The sequence below is a fragment of the Leucoraja erinacea genome, chromosome 19, assembly GCF_028641065.1.
Source record: "Leucoraja erinacea ecotype New England chromosome 19, Leri_hhj_1, whole genome shotgun sequence".
Classification (NCBI taxonomy): Eukaryota; Metazoa; Chordata; class Chondrichthyes; order Rajiformes; family Rajidae; genus Leucoraja; species Leucoraja erinaceus.
Window position 1 is genome coordinate 16,686,747 of NC_073395.1, and position 17,618 is coordinate 16,704,364.

The 17,618-nt window shown below is 46.6% G+C and overlaps 1 protein-coding gene across 7 annotated transcripts in view; it reads right to left on the bottom strand.

Annotated features, from left to right (window-relative positions):
- LOC129706266 (lysine-specific demethylase 7B-like) overlaps window positions 1-12,708 on the bottom strand; it is a 72,759-nt gene extending 60,051 nt beyond the window's left edge. For 4 of the 7 annotated variants that reach the window (XR_008725026.1, XR_008725027.1, XM_055650416.1 and 1 more), the window contains exon 1: window positions 12,539-12,706. Coding sequence is in view for 5 of the 7 variants with exons in the window: in XM_055650416.1 (XP_055506391.1) it covers window positions 12,539-12,636 (98 nt within the window). In the remaining 2 variants the exon portion in view is untranslated. Of the gene's footprint in view, window positions 1-12,538 lie in introns of all 7 variants that reach the window. The other 3 variants (XM_055650415.1, XM_055650417.1, XM_055650418.1) reach the window with 3 other exon arrangements.
- Window positions 12,709-17,618: the final 4,910 nt, after the last annotated feature.

The window sequence follows — 17,618 nt, forward strand, 5'->3', positions numbered from 1 at the left end:
CATCTTATACCCCTCCTTAAAAACAATTGTATTTCATTGTAAAAATCGATAAAAATTGCATACATTTTTATTTTGCACACACACTCACACACCCACCTTCTCTGGGACAATCGTTGAGGTCGCCGATGCTCACCACATCCCCGGGGCCAACGCCACTGTTGCCGACCTTCATTGTCTCCAGGGGCCACCGATGCTGCTGCGGCCAACCCATATCTCTACCCCAGCCCCCCACTGGCCTCCATCAGCGACTCCGCCGACTCTCACCTCTCCACCGGCAGGCCACAGCCGTCACCTCACCAGAGTTCCAGGCTCAGCACCAGGCCCACAACATCCACGATGCAGACAGCACGTGGTCTGACTCTGCTGGGTCCCATTGCTCCCCCCCACCCCCCTTCCTACAGGGAACCTCAGTAGTGATGGGTCTTCCCTTTCCCCCTCTTTCAACCAGGTTACCCCAATCACACACCCTCTAGTTAAAATTCCCCGCAGGTTTTTTTTCTTTTTGTTTTACAGAGGTGCGGGAGCGGTGAGCTCTGGCAGCACTGCACCCTTGGTTGTCATATGGGAGTCTGCAAACTACCCAAATACAGCAGCTATCACAACTCGAATAGGAGAATTCACACAAAATATATAAATTATTTGCAATTATGTATGTATAAAATAATTCATAACCACAATATTTTTTTCTAATAATGAATCTATGTTTCAGTAGTACATAGCTGAAAATTGCCGCATACCCCCGAAGACCTTTTGCGTACCACTGGGGGTAGGAGTTCTAACTCATTAGACCATGGCAAAATACTGCATCATGACTGCAGGGGAGAAGAAACTTGAGAACGTTTCCAGGATTAGCCAATTACTGCTATGGGAAAGACAGTATAAAATAAGATCATCTTTTTCAGGATAGAGGTGGTGAAGGGTTGAATTAATCTGTGTATAAAATTATGTAATAAAAAGGTTCATACCAAAGATAGACTCAAAATGCTGGAGTAACTCAGCAGGTCAGGCAGCATCTCCGAAGAGAATGGATAGGTGACATTTTGTGTTGGGATCCTTCTTCAGACTGATTAAGGTGGGGGGGGGGCACGCCGGGGATGGGAAGAAGCAAGAAAACACCAGGACAAGTCAGGGTCAGCACTAAATGACCTCTGGCAAACAGGTTCCCTGACAGGCCGATTGTTGGCTAGAGGGATACAGTTGCAAACTGTAGAACTGGTTAAGAGTCTTCAAGTGGAGAAAACGGAGGGGGGGGGGGGGGGGGGGGGGGGGTAACAAAGGGGAGGCGAGGGGTTTGTAGAAGTTACCTAAACTTGGAGAACTCAATGTTCATACTGCTGTATTGTAAACTACCCTGATTCTGGCAATGCAGGAGGCCTAGGACAGAAATGTTGATATGGGAATGGTAGGGGAAGTTAAAGCAGTTAGTAACTGGGAGATCCAGTAGAACCAGGCGGACAGAGCACCTGTTCAGCGAAATTTTAGTCAGCCAAGGTTTACTCGATCTCCCAGTTGCTAACCACTTCAACTCCTATTACCAAATTGACCTTTGTGTCCTTGTTCACTTCCATTGCCAGTGAGGCCACATGAAAATTGGAGAAATTGCATCTCATTTTGTTTGGGTAGCTTAAAACCCAGCGATATGAACGTCAAAATCTCAAATTTTAGGTAACTTCAACAAACATCTTTGCCCCATATGCAAATGAACAGTTTAAAAGTTATCTGAAAAGACACAAATTAATCAAAAACAGATGTAATTTAGTCTTTGAAATAAAAACAGCTCAACCAGAAGTCACACCCTTGTTGCTCAATGCTATGCCCTCCTATTTTAAATATATAGTGCATATTATGTTTCATGGTAACGTGGATAAATTGTCACTCAAATTACAATCCTATCACCCAGTGGCTGGGCTTACCCCAGAACCTGATCTTCAAAGGCAAGTATTTATAATGAGGGAGTTATACTACAGAAACACGCTTTTTTTTTAAAACTTGCTTGCTATACCCGATTGTGAAGGGACTTTTACTCTATTCACTATACTGGCCCAAGAATCGAGTCAATGCAAGATTAAAGAATAAAAATGAGTAATGGCAAAAAATAAGATTAAATAAAAGGAAAAAGATTGGGGAACAGTAGGCGGTGGTGTCCATAACATCAATCTCTTTTATATGAAACCGACTACTGTATGAACTGAATAATAGCTGACTGAGGGGCAGATAAGAAAACTTGGGGAAGCTAAAATGGACAACAGCTTTGGTGAACAATGGTATAAAATACTCACGGGAAATACATAAAACCCTCTTCATAGATCAGAAGAGATGCATCATAATACAATCGAACCAAATCATTTATGATACACTGACAAATAATGAAATATGGAAAATACTGAGGACGAGGCAGTAAATACCAATTTTTCAAATTTCATCTCCCATGCAGTCACAATTTTTCCTGCAGTGTAGTGATCAGACAGGATGCTGTACTTGTGCTGTGGTTTAATGAGCAAGAGGTCAGTAATATAAACAGATGTGTGAATAATTAAACATACAATGAGATATAAAATAATATTTACAGGAATATCAATGAAACACAATATTCTAAAAGAATAAGACCACAGAGACTGACAAGTTAAGATACAGGGATCTGCAGATACTGGTATATAAAAAAAGACAAAGTGATGGAGTAACTCAGCGTTTCATGCAACATCTCTTGAGAATGTGGAGAGATACAGCATGGAAACAGGCTCTTTGCCCCACTGAGTCCACGCCGACCAAGCCAGATTGATAAATAACAGCCACAACCAGTTTGTTGAATTTAAGATCAGTTAAAATTGAAAATAATTTTCTAACCACCCTTGGGCATAAAGACAACTCCAGGTGGACACAACTGCAAAATATTCATAAAGGTATGGACATACAGAGCAGCTACAGGTAATCTGTTTATCCAATGGTGCATTATATTTTTAAATAAACATCTGCGATCGATATCACCCAATTTATATTTGACATGGGATGTTCTTGAAACTTCTCCCCCCCCCCCCCATTGTCTATTTACTTGTTCACCACCATTCCCCAAAAGTCACAGGACTACAAAGCTTCGATCTGATTCATTTGGTGTGGGATCTCATAAGCATATCCACTAAGTGCACACATACTTGTGCTGCAAGTGAAACGTAGTTGGCACCTTGTGCTATTCCCAGCATGTCCTTGATGGAACAGCAAGGCATTCCTCAGCCCTCTTATCCAGTTGGAGGCAAAACTACCTGCTTGTCTTTTTTGCAAGTTTCTTGGCATCATCCCCATTTTCAGCTGTCAAATGGAACTACAGATGCTGGTTTACGCCAAAGACAGACACCAAATCTCTGCGGGTCAGGCAGCATCTCTGGAGATAGGGTATGGATGAGGTTTCAGGTCGAGACCCTAATTCCGACGTTTCGGGTCGAGACCCTATTCCTTCTCACCAGAGATGCTGCCTGACCCGCTGAGTTACTCCAACGTTTTGTATCTATCTTCTGTTTCATTTTAGTTTAGTTCAGAGATACAGCATGAAAACTGGCCCTTCGGCCCACCGAGATTGCGCCGTCCAGCGATCCCGGTACACTAGTGCTATTCTGCACACCAAAACAATGTACAGATTTTTTTTAACCACAGCCAATTAACCGACAAATCTTTATATCATTTGTGACATAATTGTTTTGAGCAGGTACATCATAGATTTAGAGTCCTTCGGTCCAACTCGTTCATGCAAACTACCTGGCCAGGATGACACCATTTCCCTGCATTTGCCCATATCCCACCAAAGCTTTCTTACCCAGAATTTTGAGTTTTAAGCATGGTAATGGTATCCATCTGTACCACTTCCTCTGGCAGCTCATTCCATATACCCACCACCCTCTATATGAAAACTTGATCCTCAGTTCCCCTTTAAATCTTTCACCTATGCCCTCTAGTTTTAGATTCGCCTATATGGGAAAAATACTTTGACCTTATCTATGCCCCATGATTCCATTAACCTCTATGGACTAAGAATGTAACGCTGGAAAGAATTGCAGAGACAATTGGCAACCAATCAGATGTAGTGCGGAAATATTATCTGGGACACAGACAGGCTGTTCTATAGTTTATCTTCCAAATGAGTTGCAGACATATTAAAAAAATAACTTGCATATATAACATTCAAAATATTTCACAATGCTTCATAGCAGTGTTAACAGACAAAATCTAAATCTAAGCCATTATTCAATTCAGATTCAGATTCAAAAATGCATTGTCAGGTACAGTACAGAGACAACGAAATGCATTTAGATCTCCCTTGAAGAGCAACATAGAACGATTTGGCAAGTATTCTGGTCAATTGCAGTCACCGAGGTACGTTGTTTAGTAGAGTGACAGCGGCCGGAAAGAAGCTGTTCCTCGACCTGCTGGTTCGGCAACGGAGAGACCTGTAGCGCCTCCCGGATGGTAGGAGGGTAAACAGTCCATGGTTGGGGTGAGAGCAGTCCTTGGCGATGCTGAGCGCCCTCCGCAGACAGCGCTTGCTTTGGACAGACTCAATGGAGGGGAGCGTGGAACCGGTGATGCGTTGGGCAATTTTCACCACCCTCTGCAATGCCTTCCGGTCGGAGACAGAGCCCATACCATACCCCGATGGTGCAGCGGTAGAAGTTCACCAGGATCTGAGGAGACAGATGGACCTTCTTCAGTCTCCTCAGGAAGAAGAGACGCTGATGAGCCTTCTTGATCAGAGTAGATTAAATAAGTATTGAAAATGCTGGGAATCCAGGACAGTTGTGACTGATGGTGCTGAACTGGCAAGTATTCTGGTCAATTGAGTCTTATTCCTACCAATACCACAAATTATAATTAAATTCCTTTAAAAAAACAAAATGTTACACAATATTATAACTGGCTAAATGTCAAGGAAGTTTGGGAAGCAGGACCCCAGTGAGTTTTAAGGAATCATGGGAAACATCACCCGTTGAGCCAGAGGCTGAACCTTCAGGACTTCCAAATAGTTAAGTTAGTGGATTATCAGAGTGTAGGCAGATGACCAGCAGCTAATTCCAAAACAGAGGTTTTAAGGGACAACTTTAACACAAAAGGAAGCCTGAGTTTCACCGGAATTAGGTTTACATACTGACACTATCAGCAGGTAAACTGTTTTGAAATAAAGGCAGAAAATGCTGGAGGAACTCAGCCATTTGGCTATTAAACACTACAACCTCAAATAAGCTTTGAACTACATAGACTATTATTGTGTAAGAAGGAACTGCAAATGCTGGTTTAAAACGAAGATAGACACAAAAAGCTGGAGTAACTCAACGGGACAGGCAGCATCCCTGGAGAGAAGGAATGGGTGACGCTTCGGGTCGAGACCCTTCTTCAGACGGTCATCAGGGGAGTAGATGGGACAGAGATAGAATGTAGTCGGAGACAGCAAGACGGGTGAGAGAACTGGGAAGGGGAGGGTATGGAGAGAGAGAGGGAAAGCAAGTCCGCCGCAACCTACCTGATCTCCCGGTTGCTCAGCACTTTAACTCCCCCTCCAATTCCCAATCTGAACTCTCTGTCCTGGGCCTCCACCATTGTCAGAGTGAGGCCCCCACAGTGGAGAAACTACCTCATATTTTGCTTGGGTAGCTTACATCCCAATGGTATGAACATTGACTTCTCTAACTTCAAATAGCCCTTGTTTTCCCTCTTCCATCTCCTCCCCCTTCCCAGTTCTCTCACCAGTCTTACTGTAGAGTCTTACGGTGGAGTAAGATGGTGCCTACCTGCAGCAACATTTTGCGAACGACACAACGAAAAATAATGAAAGTGTTTTTGAACTCTGAAAGTTGCCTTGCCTAATTAAAGTTGCCTTGCCTTCTATATAATTAAAAGTCTAATCTTGACCACTTCCTGTTTGCGCTTTATATTGATTTTAGAAAAAACGCTACCACGTACAGCTGTGATTTTTGGCCATCTTACTCAGTCCCCCACCGCTCATCAGGTGCCGAGAATTTTTACCATCGATGAAAAATAAAAGCGTTATTAGTGTATAAAAAAGGTTGAGATACTCTCTCCTGTCAATCACGCCATGAAGGCCACACCCCTTCTGGTGGGAGTGGGGGAGGGACTATAAAACCTAGAAGTGTGGGCATGGCTCAGTCTCTGCAAGATGGAGGAGGGAGACATCACGATTTGCTGTCTTTAGTGGCCTTGCACCCTGCTTGAAATGGTATGAAACTGCACTTGAATTCGGTGGCCTTGCACCCTGCTTGAAGTGGTAAGAAACTGCACTTGAATTTGGTGGCCTTGCACCATGCTTGAAATGGAATTTCAAGGAATAGCCGTGAGTCAACTGCCAGCCCACCAGCCGTGAGTGAGTGAGCTGCCAGGATAACAGGCTTGAGTGACTGAGCCGTCAGCCCAAGAATCCATTCGGCCCACAATGTCCATACTAGCCCTCTGGAAACCAGTCCGTTCAGCCCACAACACCCATACTAGCACTCCAAAAAGTCTCCCCTCCCTCCCTCCTCCACTGGCCACCAATATTGGAATATAGGTGGAATATTGCGTTGGGGGACCAGCCCTCCCGTGTGATGCTGGAACCCAATGGGTCCCACTTAGTCTAGTAACTTAGAAAACTCTGAGCTTGGATGTGGATGTATTTGTGGATTTGTGTGTTTTTCTGTGATTCATATCTCCTCGAAAACACGATGCACTAACGGTGACATTTTTACATATTCCGATAGAGATTTACCTCTCGAAAATCGCCTCATCTGAAAATTTGATTCATTAATTCTTGAGTTTAATTAAAATTATTCACAAATCTGAGATATTTTTCAAAGCTAACGAGCTGATGACGTCACAATGGCTCTGCTCCTCGCGGCCAGCTGCGCAGTTTTTAACGCGTAACCTGCTGGCCACTGGTTTCCACGAGCTGCGAGTTATGTAGACCCCCCTCCCCCCATCGCGTAACTCGCACTCGGCCTGCCGTCCTCAGCACCCTGCCCCGCCCACATCACAGCCGCTTTCCTCCTCCAGGGATCTAGATTGAAGCTGCTGAACACGCAGTAATGTGGTTGGGCTTCCAGATTCAGATTCAGATTCAATTTTAATTGTCATTGTCAGTGTACAGTACAGAGACAACGAAATGCATTTAGCATCTCCTTTGAAGAGCGACATAGCAAACGATTTTGAATTAAAAAAAATAATAATAAGTGTCGGGGGGGGGGGGGGGGGGGGGGGGGGGGGGGTGATTGGCAGTCACCGAGGTACGTTGTTTAGTAGAGTGACAGCGGCCGGAAAGAAGCTGTTCCTCGACCTGCTGGTTCGGCAACGGAGAGACCTGTAGCGTCTCCCGGATGGTAGGAGGGTAAACAGTCCATGGTTGGGGTGAGAGCAGTCCTTGGCGATGCTGAGCGCCCTCCGCAGACAGCGCTTGCTTTGGACAGACTCAATGGAGGGGAGCGTGGAACCGGTGATGCGTTGGGCAATTTTCACCACCCTCTGCAATGCCTTCCGGTCGGAGACAGAGCAGTTGCCATACCATACTGTGATGCAGTTGGTAAGGATGCTCTTGATGGTGCAGCGGTAGAAGTTCACCAGGATCTGAGGAGACAGATGGACCTTCTTCAGTCTTCTCAGGAAGAAGAGACGCTGATGAGCCTTCTTGATCAGAGTAGAGGTATTGTGGGTCCAAGAGAGGTCATCGGAGATGTTGACTCCCAGGAACCTGAAGCTAGAAACATGTTCCACCTCCGTCCCGTTAATGTGGATGGGGGTGTGCGTGCCGCCTCTGGACTTCCTGAAGTCTACAATGAGCTCCTTGGTCTTCTTGGAGTTAAGGGCCAGGTTGTTGTCAGCGCACCATGCTGCTAAGTGCTGGACCTCCTCCCTGTAGGCCAGCTCATCGTTGTTGCTGATGAGGCCAATCACCGTTGTATCATCTGCATACTTGATGATGGTGTTAGTACCATGTACAGGTGTGCAGTCATAGGTGAAGAGGGAGTAGAGGAGGGGGCTCAGCACACAGCCCTGAGGAACGCCGGTGTTCAGGGTGAGGGTTGAAGAGGTGTGCTTGTCTAACCTCACAGACTGGGGTCTGTTGGTTAGAAAGTCCAGTATCCAGTTGCAGAGGGAGGGGTCGATGCCCAGGTTACCGAGTTTGGTGATCAGTTTTGATGGAATAATGGTGTTGAATGCTGAGCTGTAATCGATGAACAGCATTCTTACATAAGTGTCTCTGTTGTCAAGGTGGGAGAGGGCGGAGTGAAGTGCCGTTGAGATGGCATCCTCCGTACTCCTGTTCTTGCGATAGGCAAACTGATAGGGATCCAGTGTGGGGGGTAGGCAGCTTTTGAGGTGTGCCAGGACCAGCCTCTCGAAGCACTTGGTGATGATGGGGGTAAGTGCAACTGGGCGGAAGTCGTTGAGGCTTGCCGCAGTGGAGTGTTTTGGCACTGGCACGATGGAGGTGGCTTTAAGGCAAGTGGGGACAACTGCTTGGGCAAGTGACAGGTTGAAGATGTCAGTCCAGACGTCTGTCAGCTGCGCAGCACAGGCACTGAGCACGCGCCCGGGGATGCCGTCAGGGCCAGCAGCCTTACGTGCATTAGTCCTACTCAGTGCCACGTACACGTCGTAGGGGGTGAGTGTGAGGGGTTGGTGATCGGCAGGTAGCACAGCCTTGATGGCTGTCTCTAGCTTGTCCCTGTCGAAGCGGCCGTAGAAGTGATTCAGCTCCTCAAGGAAGGAGGCGTCGCTGGATGTGGGGGTGATGTTGGAGGGTTTGTAGTCCGTGATGGCCTGGATGCCTTGCCACATGCGTCGGGGGTCGGAGTTGTTGTTGAAGTGCTCCTCAATCCTGAGCTTATGGCAGTGCTTGGCCTTCCTGATGCCCCTCTTCAGGTTAGCCCTGGATGAACTGTAGGCTCGAGCATCGCCTGACCTGAAAGCGGTGTCCCGTGCTTTCAGCAGTAGCCTGACCTCGCTGTTCATCCATGGCTTCTGATTCCGAGGGTTTCAGAGGTCCCGCGATGTCCCGAGAGCTGCTGAGGCCCGCGGCCCGCTCGCAGTCGGCCCCGTTCGCACCGCCCGCTCGCCGTGTTCAAGGCCACCCTCTCCCTTTCCCCCCCCCTCCCCCGTTCCTCCTCCCCCCCCCCCCCCCTTCTCTCCCCCCTGCCCCACTCCCCACTCCCCTCCCCCACCTCTCCCCTCTCCACGAGATAGGGTGGGGATGGGGTAAAAGGTGTGTGTGTGTGTGTGTGCGTGCGCTGAGGGGACATGTATATACACACACACACACACTCTTAACTTTTTCTCATTCATGTTTATATTGTTTACCATGTACTGTTTACATATCTGTTGTGCTGCTGCAAGTAAGAATCTCATTGTTCTATCTGAGATATGCGAATAAAACACTTGGCTCTTACATACAGGAAGTTACTGAACAAACTTATGTACAGATCATAAAAAAATGAAAAACACTTGTTACAATATCTTGTAATAAATACATTTCAAACTCCACAAGCTTACAAACTTCAACAGAGAGAAAATGAAAACAAATTTGAAGCAATTCATCTGACAATTTTCAACTCAAACTCATCTCAATCTGGTCTCCCTATAACATAAAACCCGCTCCTCAGCAAAAACAAACCACTCTCTCTTGTGGAAACAAAGAACTGCAGATGCTTGTTTGTACCAAAGATAGACAAAGTACTGGAGTAACGTAGGGGGTCAGGCAGCATCTCTGGAGAAAAAGGATAAGTGCCTCTTCAGGTTGGGACTTCTTCCGACTGAAAATAGGAGAGAGGGGATAGAACTGGTGGCGAGAAAACACAAGGACAAATCAGTGCTGGCAACAGATGACCTCGGCAGGGTGGTTCCCTTGTAGGCCAATTGTTGGCTATGGACGGTGTGATCTCAAGAGGGATATATTGTTACAATCTGTAGAACTGGTTAAACAACTCGGGTGGAGGCGGGAAAGGGGGAGGGGAGTGTAATTGAAGCTACTTTACATTAGAGAATACATCATTGATACTGTTGAGTTGTAAGCTACCCAAGCGAAATACGAGATGCTATTCCTCCAATTTGCATGTTGCCTCACTCTAGCAATGGAGGCGGCCCAGGACAGAAAGGTCAGTACAGGAATGGGAAGGGGAGTTAAAATGGTTAGCAACTGGGAGATCCCGTAGGCCTCTGCAGACCCAGTGAAACGGTCACCGAGCCTACATTTAGTCTCACCGATGTACAGGAACCCACATAGGAAACATAGGGTGCAATAGATGAGGTCGCTCTCCTGCACCCCATCTTCTCTCCACATCATTTACTTTATCTTGATATCTTGAAATATCCTCTTTTTATTGGCACTCATTTCTCCTCTTTTATCTCTTTGTATGGTATATTGATGACTGCCGAATATAATCAAAGTCAACATGGTTTTATGAAAGGTAAATCATAATTGACAATATTGCTTAAACTGTGAAGACAAGACAAGGAGATTTGATAGAGGGAAACCTGTATCTGTAGCGTATTTTGATTTAGAAGAAAATATTTGACAAGGCGCTGCACAAGAGTCTGTACATAAATTAAGAGTTATTGGAGGAAGGGTATTAGCATGGATTGAAAACTGCCTGTTACACAGAAAACAGAGTTGGATTAGCAGAGTTAGCATTGAAGGCAATCTATAAACAATAGATAAGGGAGAAACCACTGGATCCACTATATCATCGAGACTCTCAAAAGACATTGTCATCAAATATTCAAAGCTAGAGAATATTCAACTCAAGTAACTCAAATGCACAGGAACGAAGACCTGGTCCATCATGGGTACTGGCCTCTCTACCAAGGGAATCTACAGGAATTATTGCCTCAAATATACAGCTAATATCACCAAATGCCCGCAGCAACCTGGCCACGTTCTCACTGCTATCATCGGGAAGTAGGTACAGGAACCCAAGAACAGTGACCCCCAGGTTCAAGAACAACTTCTTCCCATTAACCATCTGGTTAGTGAACCACACTTCCCAATCCCACCTCTGCAAGTTTAATTAGGTTACACTATGTACTTCGGCATGCACTATTATAGTCTGGTCACATTGTATAATTATTCGGTATGTTGTTGTGTAGACATGTCTGTAAAGCTGCAGCAAGCCAGAATGTGTAGGAAAGAACTGCAGATGCTGGTTTAAATCAAAGATAGACATAAAATGCTGGAGTAACTCAGCGGGACAGGCAGCATCTCTGGAGAAAAGGAATGGGTGATGTCTCTCCAAAGATGCTGCCTTGAAGGGTCTCAACCTAAATGTCACCCATTCCTTCTCTCCAGAGATGCTGCCTGTCCCGCCGAGCAAGCCAGAATGTCATTGTTTGTTCTTGGTGCACTTTACAAACACACTTGATTCTTAAAGTACACACAAAAGATTTGTCTGTAACATATTAGCATGGATAGAGAACTGGACAAAGGGCAGAAAAATGCTGTGGGGAGAACTATTTTCACGTTGGTACACTGATGTTCAGTGCCAGGCACTCAACTCAACCCCACTCCCCACCCCCGGGCAGACAATCGTACGTAAAAACTGTATTCCCTTCGTCTCTTTAATTTGTCTCGCCCATTGAAGATGAGTCAACTCAGTGCAGGACAGTGTTTGGTGCTGCTGCCCCACAGTTGTTGTAACCCAGGTTCAACACCGATCCCGGGCACTACTATGAGGCGTCTGAACATTCGCCGTGACTGTATGGGCTTGCTCCGGTTCCTCCCACATTCCATAGGCGAAGTTGGCAGGCAGGTTGACTAAAACTCAAAGAGATGGAGTAACTCAGTAAATCAAGCAACATCTGATGAGGGAATGGACAGGCGACATTTTAAGTCGGGACCCTTCTTTAGACGGTCGTTTGACTGGTCGTTGACTGGCCAGTGGCGCAGACGAGTGGTAGGTTGAGATGATGTCGGGAACACATTGGGACAAATATCCAGTTCCGTGCTGAATAACTCTAATCAGTTTATACCACAGACTGAGTTTAGAGATCATGGCAACATATCCTGATGATAAAAAGTTGGGCATGAAAGATAGTTGCGCGGAGGGCACTGTGTTTACATTGGAGGCGGAGGGGCAAGAGGAGGTTCGCCGAGGGTCAGAGAGAAAGTATCGTGAACCGAGAGGCCAGTTGCAGACTTTGGTGATGCCCAAAAGCGTCACACAGCTGATCGCGGGGATCGAGTGGACTCGGGCCATGATCTTAACGGACGGGGCGAGAGAGGAACAAACGACACCCACTCCTTGTTTGCCCCAAAACAGCGTGGCGAGAGACCGGGGTCGCGGCCAGTGGGCGACCTTTCCCCGAGGATCCGCACTGTTGGCGCCGGGGCGGAACAGCGCCGCAGACACAGACCGCCCGGTCGGCTACAGTCCCACAACTCCCTTCCCGGGCTCCCCAATCCCGTCCCGGCCCCGTTCCCTTTGTTAAAGAGTCGCGGGGCCGGTTGTTAAAGGCCAGGAGCTCCCTGCCTAGGAGCCGTCCACCGACCACTCTGACACAGGCCGCGAGCGGTTACCTGCCGTGGAACCAGTCCTTGCAGACGTCGCACTCAATCATGAAGCGGCCGGCGTCGTAGGGCTGCCGACACTCGCAGTACACCGGCACCGTCGCCATTTTGTAAACTTGCAGCCGCACATTGACCGGAGCGAGAACAAAAAAAACAAGCCGGGCCCTCGGCCGCCGCCGGAAACGGCAGATTGACAGCGGCGCCAGCCAACCGCCGTAGGGGCGGGCGCATTCCAGCGGCCTGTGCGGATATTGACGGCGGGATACACGAATCAGAGCAGAGAACTCAGGCTGTGTGCCCGCCCCCCGATATATCCTCCTTCACCATTGACAGTCGCGGAGCCAATCAGCAGCGCGCATTTGTGCTGATGTCCCGCCCACTTTCGCCGTCACATCGTCAGTGGGCTTTAAACCGGCCCCGAGTACGGCCATGTGATTGGCCGGGTGAGCGACGGGCCCCGCCTCTGATAGGCGGCAACAAGGGGAAGGGGCGCAGTGATTGGAACATTTGGGGCCCGGCCTGAAATGGTGTCTAATCAGGGGCGGGAATAACAAAACACACGTGCTGCTGCTGTGTTGCAGAGAATGGAGCCCTGGACAGCAGAGAGAGTGGGAGCATCAAGTGATAGGAGCAGAATTAGGCCGTTCGGCCCATCACGGCCATGGCTGATTTATGTCTCCGTCCTAACCCCATTCTCATGCCTTCTCCCCATAACCCCTGACACCCGTGCTAATCAAGAATCTATCTATCTCTGCCTTACAAATACTGTATCAATTGACTTGGCCTTCACAGCCTTTGTAGCAAAGAATTCCACAGATTCGCCATCCTATGAATTAAGAAATTCCTCCCCATCTTCCTAAAGGAAGGTCCCTTCATTCTGAGACTATGACCTTGAATCCTAGACCCTCCAACTCGTGTAAAACATCCTCTCCACATTCACTCTATCCAAGCCTATCCAAGTCGAATTTGCTCTTTCCCCACATCCCTTGTTAACCTCTGCCTTGAACCTCATCTGTGACTCCATCTCCACAGCTCCCTGGCATAGAGACTACAAAGAATCAGGACACAAGGAGAATACATTTCTTCCACATCTCCATTTCAATTGGTCGACCCCTTACTTTGACCCCTTACAATTGGTCGACCCCCTCCAACAAAAACACCATTGAACCAGTGAACCATTGAAGCTATACCTTATAATCCTACTGGGGGTAAACAGTCCTTCTGTATCCACCTCATCAATTCTCATCAAAATCTTGACACATGGAAAAGCAGATGCTGGTTTACAAAAATAGACAGAAAGTGCTTGAGTAACCCGCAAATCACTTTGTGTCTTTATTTTCCTATCAAAGTCTTGCAAGTTTTAATAAGAACATTCATCATTCTTTTTAACCTCTATGAGTATAGGCCCATCCTTTCTTCTTACATCCACTCCTTAATCGCAGAAATTAACCTAGTTAAATTGACTAATTACAGGTACATCTTTAAATATAAAGACCAATACTCTAGGTGCAGTTTCACCAGTATCCTGCAAAAGTTTACCTTTATAAAAAAAAAATTAAAACCAATGTCGTAAATGTCTTTCTAATTACCTGGTATATATGTAAACTAATAGATAGTAGGATACCCAGATTCCTTTGTACGGCCATATTTTGTAATCTTTCTCTTTAAATTATGATTCCCTTTTTCATTCTCTCGAAAGTGGATAACTTTGCATTTTCCCACATTGTACTCCATCTGTCAGCTTCTTGCCCACTCAGTGAATCTTTCTATATCTCTCTGTAGTATCTTTGTGTTCTCACAACTTGCTCACCCACCTATTTCTGTATAGTTAGCAAATCAGGCTGCATGACATTCAATCGTTTCAGTCAATTTATCAGTATAGATTCTAAATACAAATAGTTCTGCTATAAACCCTATTTCCAAACGTTGATATAACGCGTGTGATGAATTAGGGAACATTTTGTATTAAGCAGGCTAAATTGATTATAACAAGATTTTGAAAGTTAAGTTGGAAATTGACAAGCGGGAAAAATGTTATCTTGTATTTAAACTGTATATGGGGAACTAAAAACGGTTTCCATGTCACCCTCCCCATAGTAATCAGACATCACTGTCTCTTAGGAACACAGCTGATACTTTACCCACGTGGCCATTGAAATTGATTATCAATCGCCTCTATTAACATTTGTGCAATAATTATCAAACAGCATAATAGATAGACTTTCGTACTTTTATCTCCCAGCAACAAAAAGACATTAATTGCCTTTATTTTTGAAAATCCTGCAGGAGAAATAGCTTTATTATTGCAAAACTGAAACTTTAAACCCTGTAGATGACACCCCAGCACTTAGTCCACGGACACTCCACTGCTTACCGATCGCAATGATCCATTTACCCCAGCTTTCTATTTTCTTTGATTAACAACACCATTTTTGCCAGCATTTTACCCCAAATCCATGTGCTCTTAACATAGGTTGGAACCTTTTCTGGTATTGCAAGCCTTCTGGAAGTCGATATACACCACATCTTGTTCTCCTTTACCAACCTAGTACATTTCACCCTCAAAGAGCTATAGAACATTTATTAAACATACTTTCCTCTTCATAAAATTATGTTGAATCAGGTGGATTAACTTAAGACTTTCTAAATGTTCTACTATGTCCTTAATAACAGATTCCAGCAATTTTCTAGTGATATATGTTCATAGTTTCGTGCTTTCCCTTTTCCTCCTTTCTTGAGTAGTGGCTTACGATGGAGTATTGTAAATTACTGGCACCTCACCAGACTTCATTGCAGATGTCTTATATGTCAGGTCAAATGTGGGTGAGGAAACCTCCTCCTGATTTTTATCGTTCATTGTGCTTACGCAAATGAATCAGTGCTTCTTCATGCTGAACAGCAACTGCATGAATTACTGAAAGTGGAAAGAGCACAGATATACTCTGGACAAAGGACTTCAGTGTCCACCACCCAAAATAGTGTGTCACGTTCCTAGCTACATTAACCAGATCCACTGGTGTGACACTCCCTGACCACACTAACTAGGTCCACTGACTAAACTGGACTGGTAGCCTCACCAGTGGCTGAGCCCTGAACATAACACAATCACACAACTAGTAGAGATGCTGCCTAACTAGGTCCAAGTTCAAGTTCAAGTGAGTTTATTGTGAGAAAGGCGTTTACAGTCCGAATTGCCTCTGGGAAGAAACTCCTTCTCAACCTCTCCGTTCTCACTGCGTGGCAACGGAGGCGTTTGCCTGACCGTAGCGGCTGGAACAGTCCGTTGCAGGGGTGGAAGAGGTCTCTCATGATTTTGTTTGCTCTGGAGTTGCACCTCCTGTTGTATAGTTCCTGCAGGGGGGTGAGTGAAGTTCCCATAGTGCGTTCGGCCGAACGCACTACTCTCTGCAGAGCCTTCTTGTCCTTGGCAGAGCAATTCCCGAACCAGATGGTAATGTTCCCGGACAAGATGCTTTCCACCGCCGCTGCGTAGAAGCACTGGAGGATCCTCGGAGACACTCTGAATTTCCTCAATTGCCTGAGGTGGTAAAGGCGTTGCCTTGCCTTACTCACCAGTGCTGAGGCGTGTGATGACCATGTCATATCCTCAGAGATGTGAACTCCCAGATATTTAAAACAGTTCACCCTATCCACAGGATCCCCATTTATACTCAGTGGAGTGTACGTCCTCGGATGATGTGCCCTCCTAAAGTCCATGATCAGCTCCTTCGTTTTTTTGATGTTCAAGAGGAGGCTGTTCTCCTGGCACCAGAGTGCTAGATCAGCCACCTCCTCCCGGTAGGCCCTCTCATCATTGTCTGAGATCAGGCCCACCACCACAGTGTCATCAGCAAACTTAATTATTGAATTGGAGCTGAACCTAGCCACACAGTCATGTGTGTACAGGGAGTACAATAGGGGGCTGAGGACGCAACCCTGGGGCGATCCTGTGCTCAGGGTGAGGGACTTCGATGTATTCCCTCCCATCTTGACTACCTGGGGCCTGGCGGTGAGAAAGTCCAGGACCCAGGAACACAGGGAGGTGTTGAGCCCCAATTCCAGTAGCTTCCCGGCCAGTCTGGTGGGGACTATCGTGTTGAAGGCTGAACTGTAGTCTATGAACAGCATCCTCACGTAGCCCCCCTTCTGGCTGTCCAGATGGGAGAGAGCGGTGTGCAAGACCTGGGAGACCGCATCGTCCGTGGACCTGTTCGGACGGTATGCAAACTGCAATGGGTCGATGTTCCGAGGGAGGAAGGCGCAGATGTGATTCTTCACCAGCCTCTCAAAGCATTTCATGACTACCGAGGTAAGGGCCACCGGACGGTAGTCATTCAGGCAGGCTGGGGAGGCATTTTTTGGTACCGGTACAATGATCGATTTTTTGAAGCAGGCAGGGACCATGGACTTGTCCAGGGAGAGGTTGAATAATGTAGTGAGCACTGGAGCTAGCTGCGTAGCACAGGACTTGAGTACTCGCCCCGAGATGCCATCGGGGCCTGCAGCTTTTCTTGTGTTCACCCGTGTCAGTGCCCTCCTCACGTCGTGCTCGGACAGCGAGAATGTGTGCATATTCCTCCCTTCAGCTTCGGTAGCCAGCTGTTGGTAAATACCGCTGTCGGTATTGTCGATAGTCGGCAGACCTGGAGTGGTGTTGCCCCTCTCGAAACGAGCGTAGAAGGAGTTCAGGTCGTCAGCTAGGGAGGTGCCGGCACATGCGGATGAGGGAGCGGTGCTTCGGTAGTTGGTTACAATCCGTAGCCCCTGCCACAGGCTTCTGGTGTCCTGCTGCTCCATCTGTAACTCCATCTTGTCCCTGTACCTTCTCTTTGCGTCCTTCACCGCCCTTCGCATTCGGTAGGACTCTGCCTTGTAGACGTCCATGTTTCCTGATGCCAAGCCCGAGTTGTAGGCAGCGGTGCGAGCATTCAAGTCCATATACTAGCAATGTTACAAAATTTTGAGATTTAAAAAATCAAGTCTGCAATTTATCCCATCAGATAAAGCATAACAATAAGTTTAATTTAACACCTAATTCACTTTCATATCTCATGTAATAAAAAAGTTATGGCCATTTTCATACTCGGAA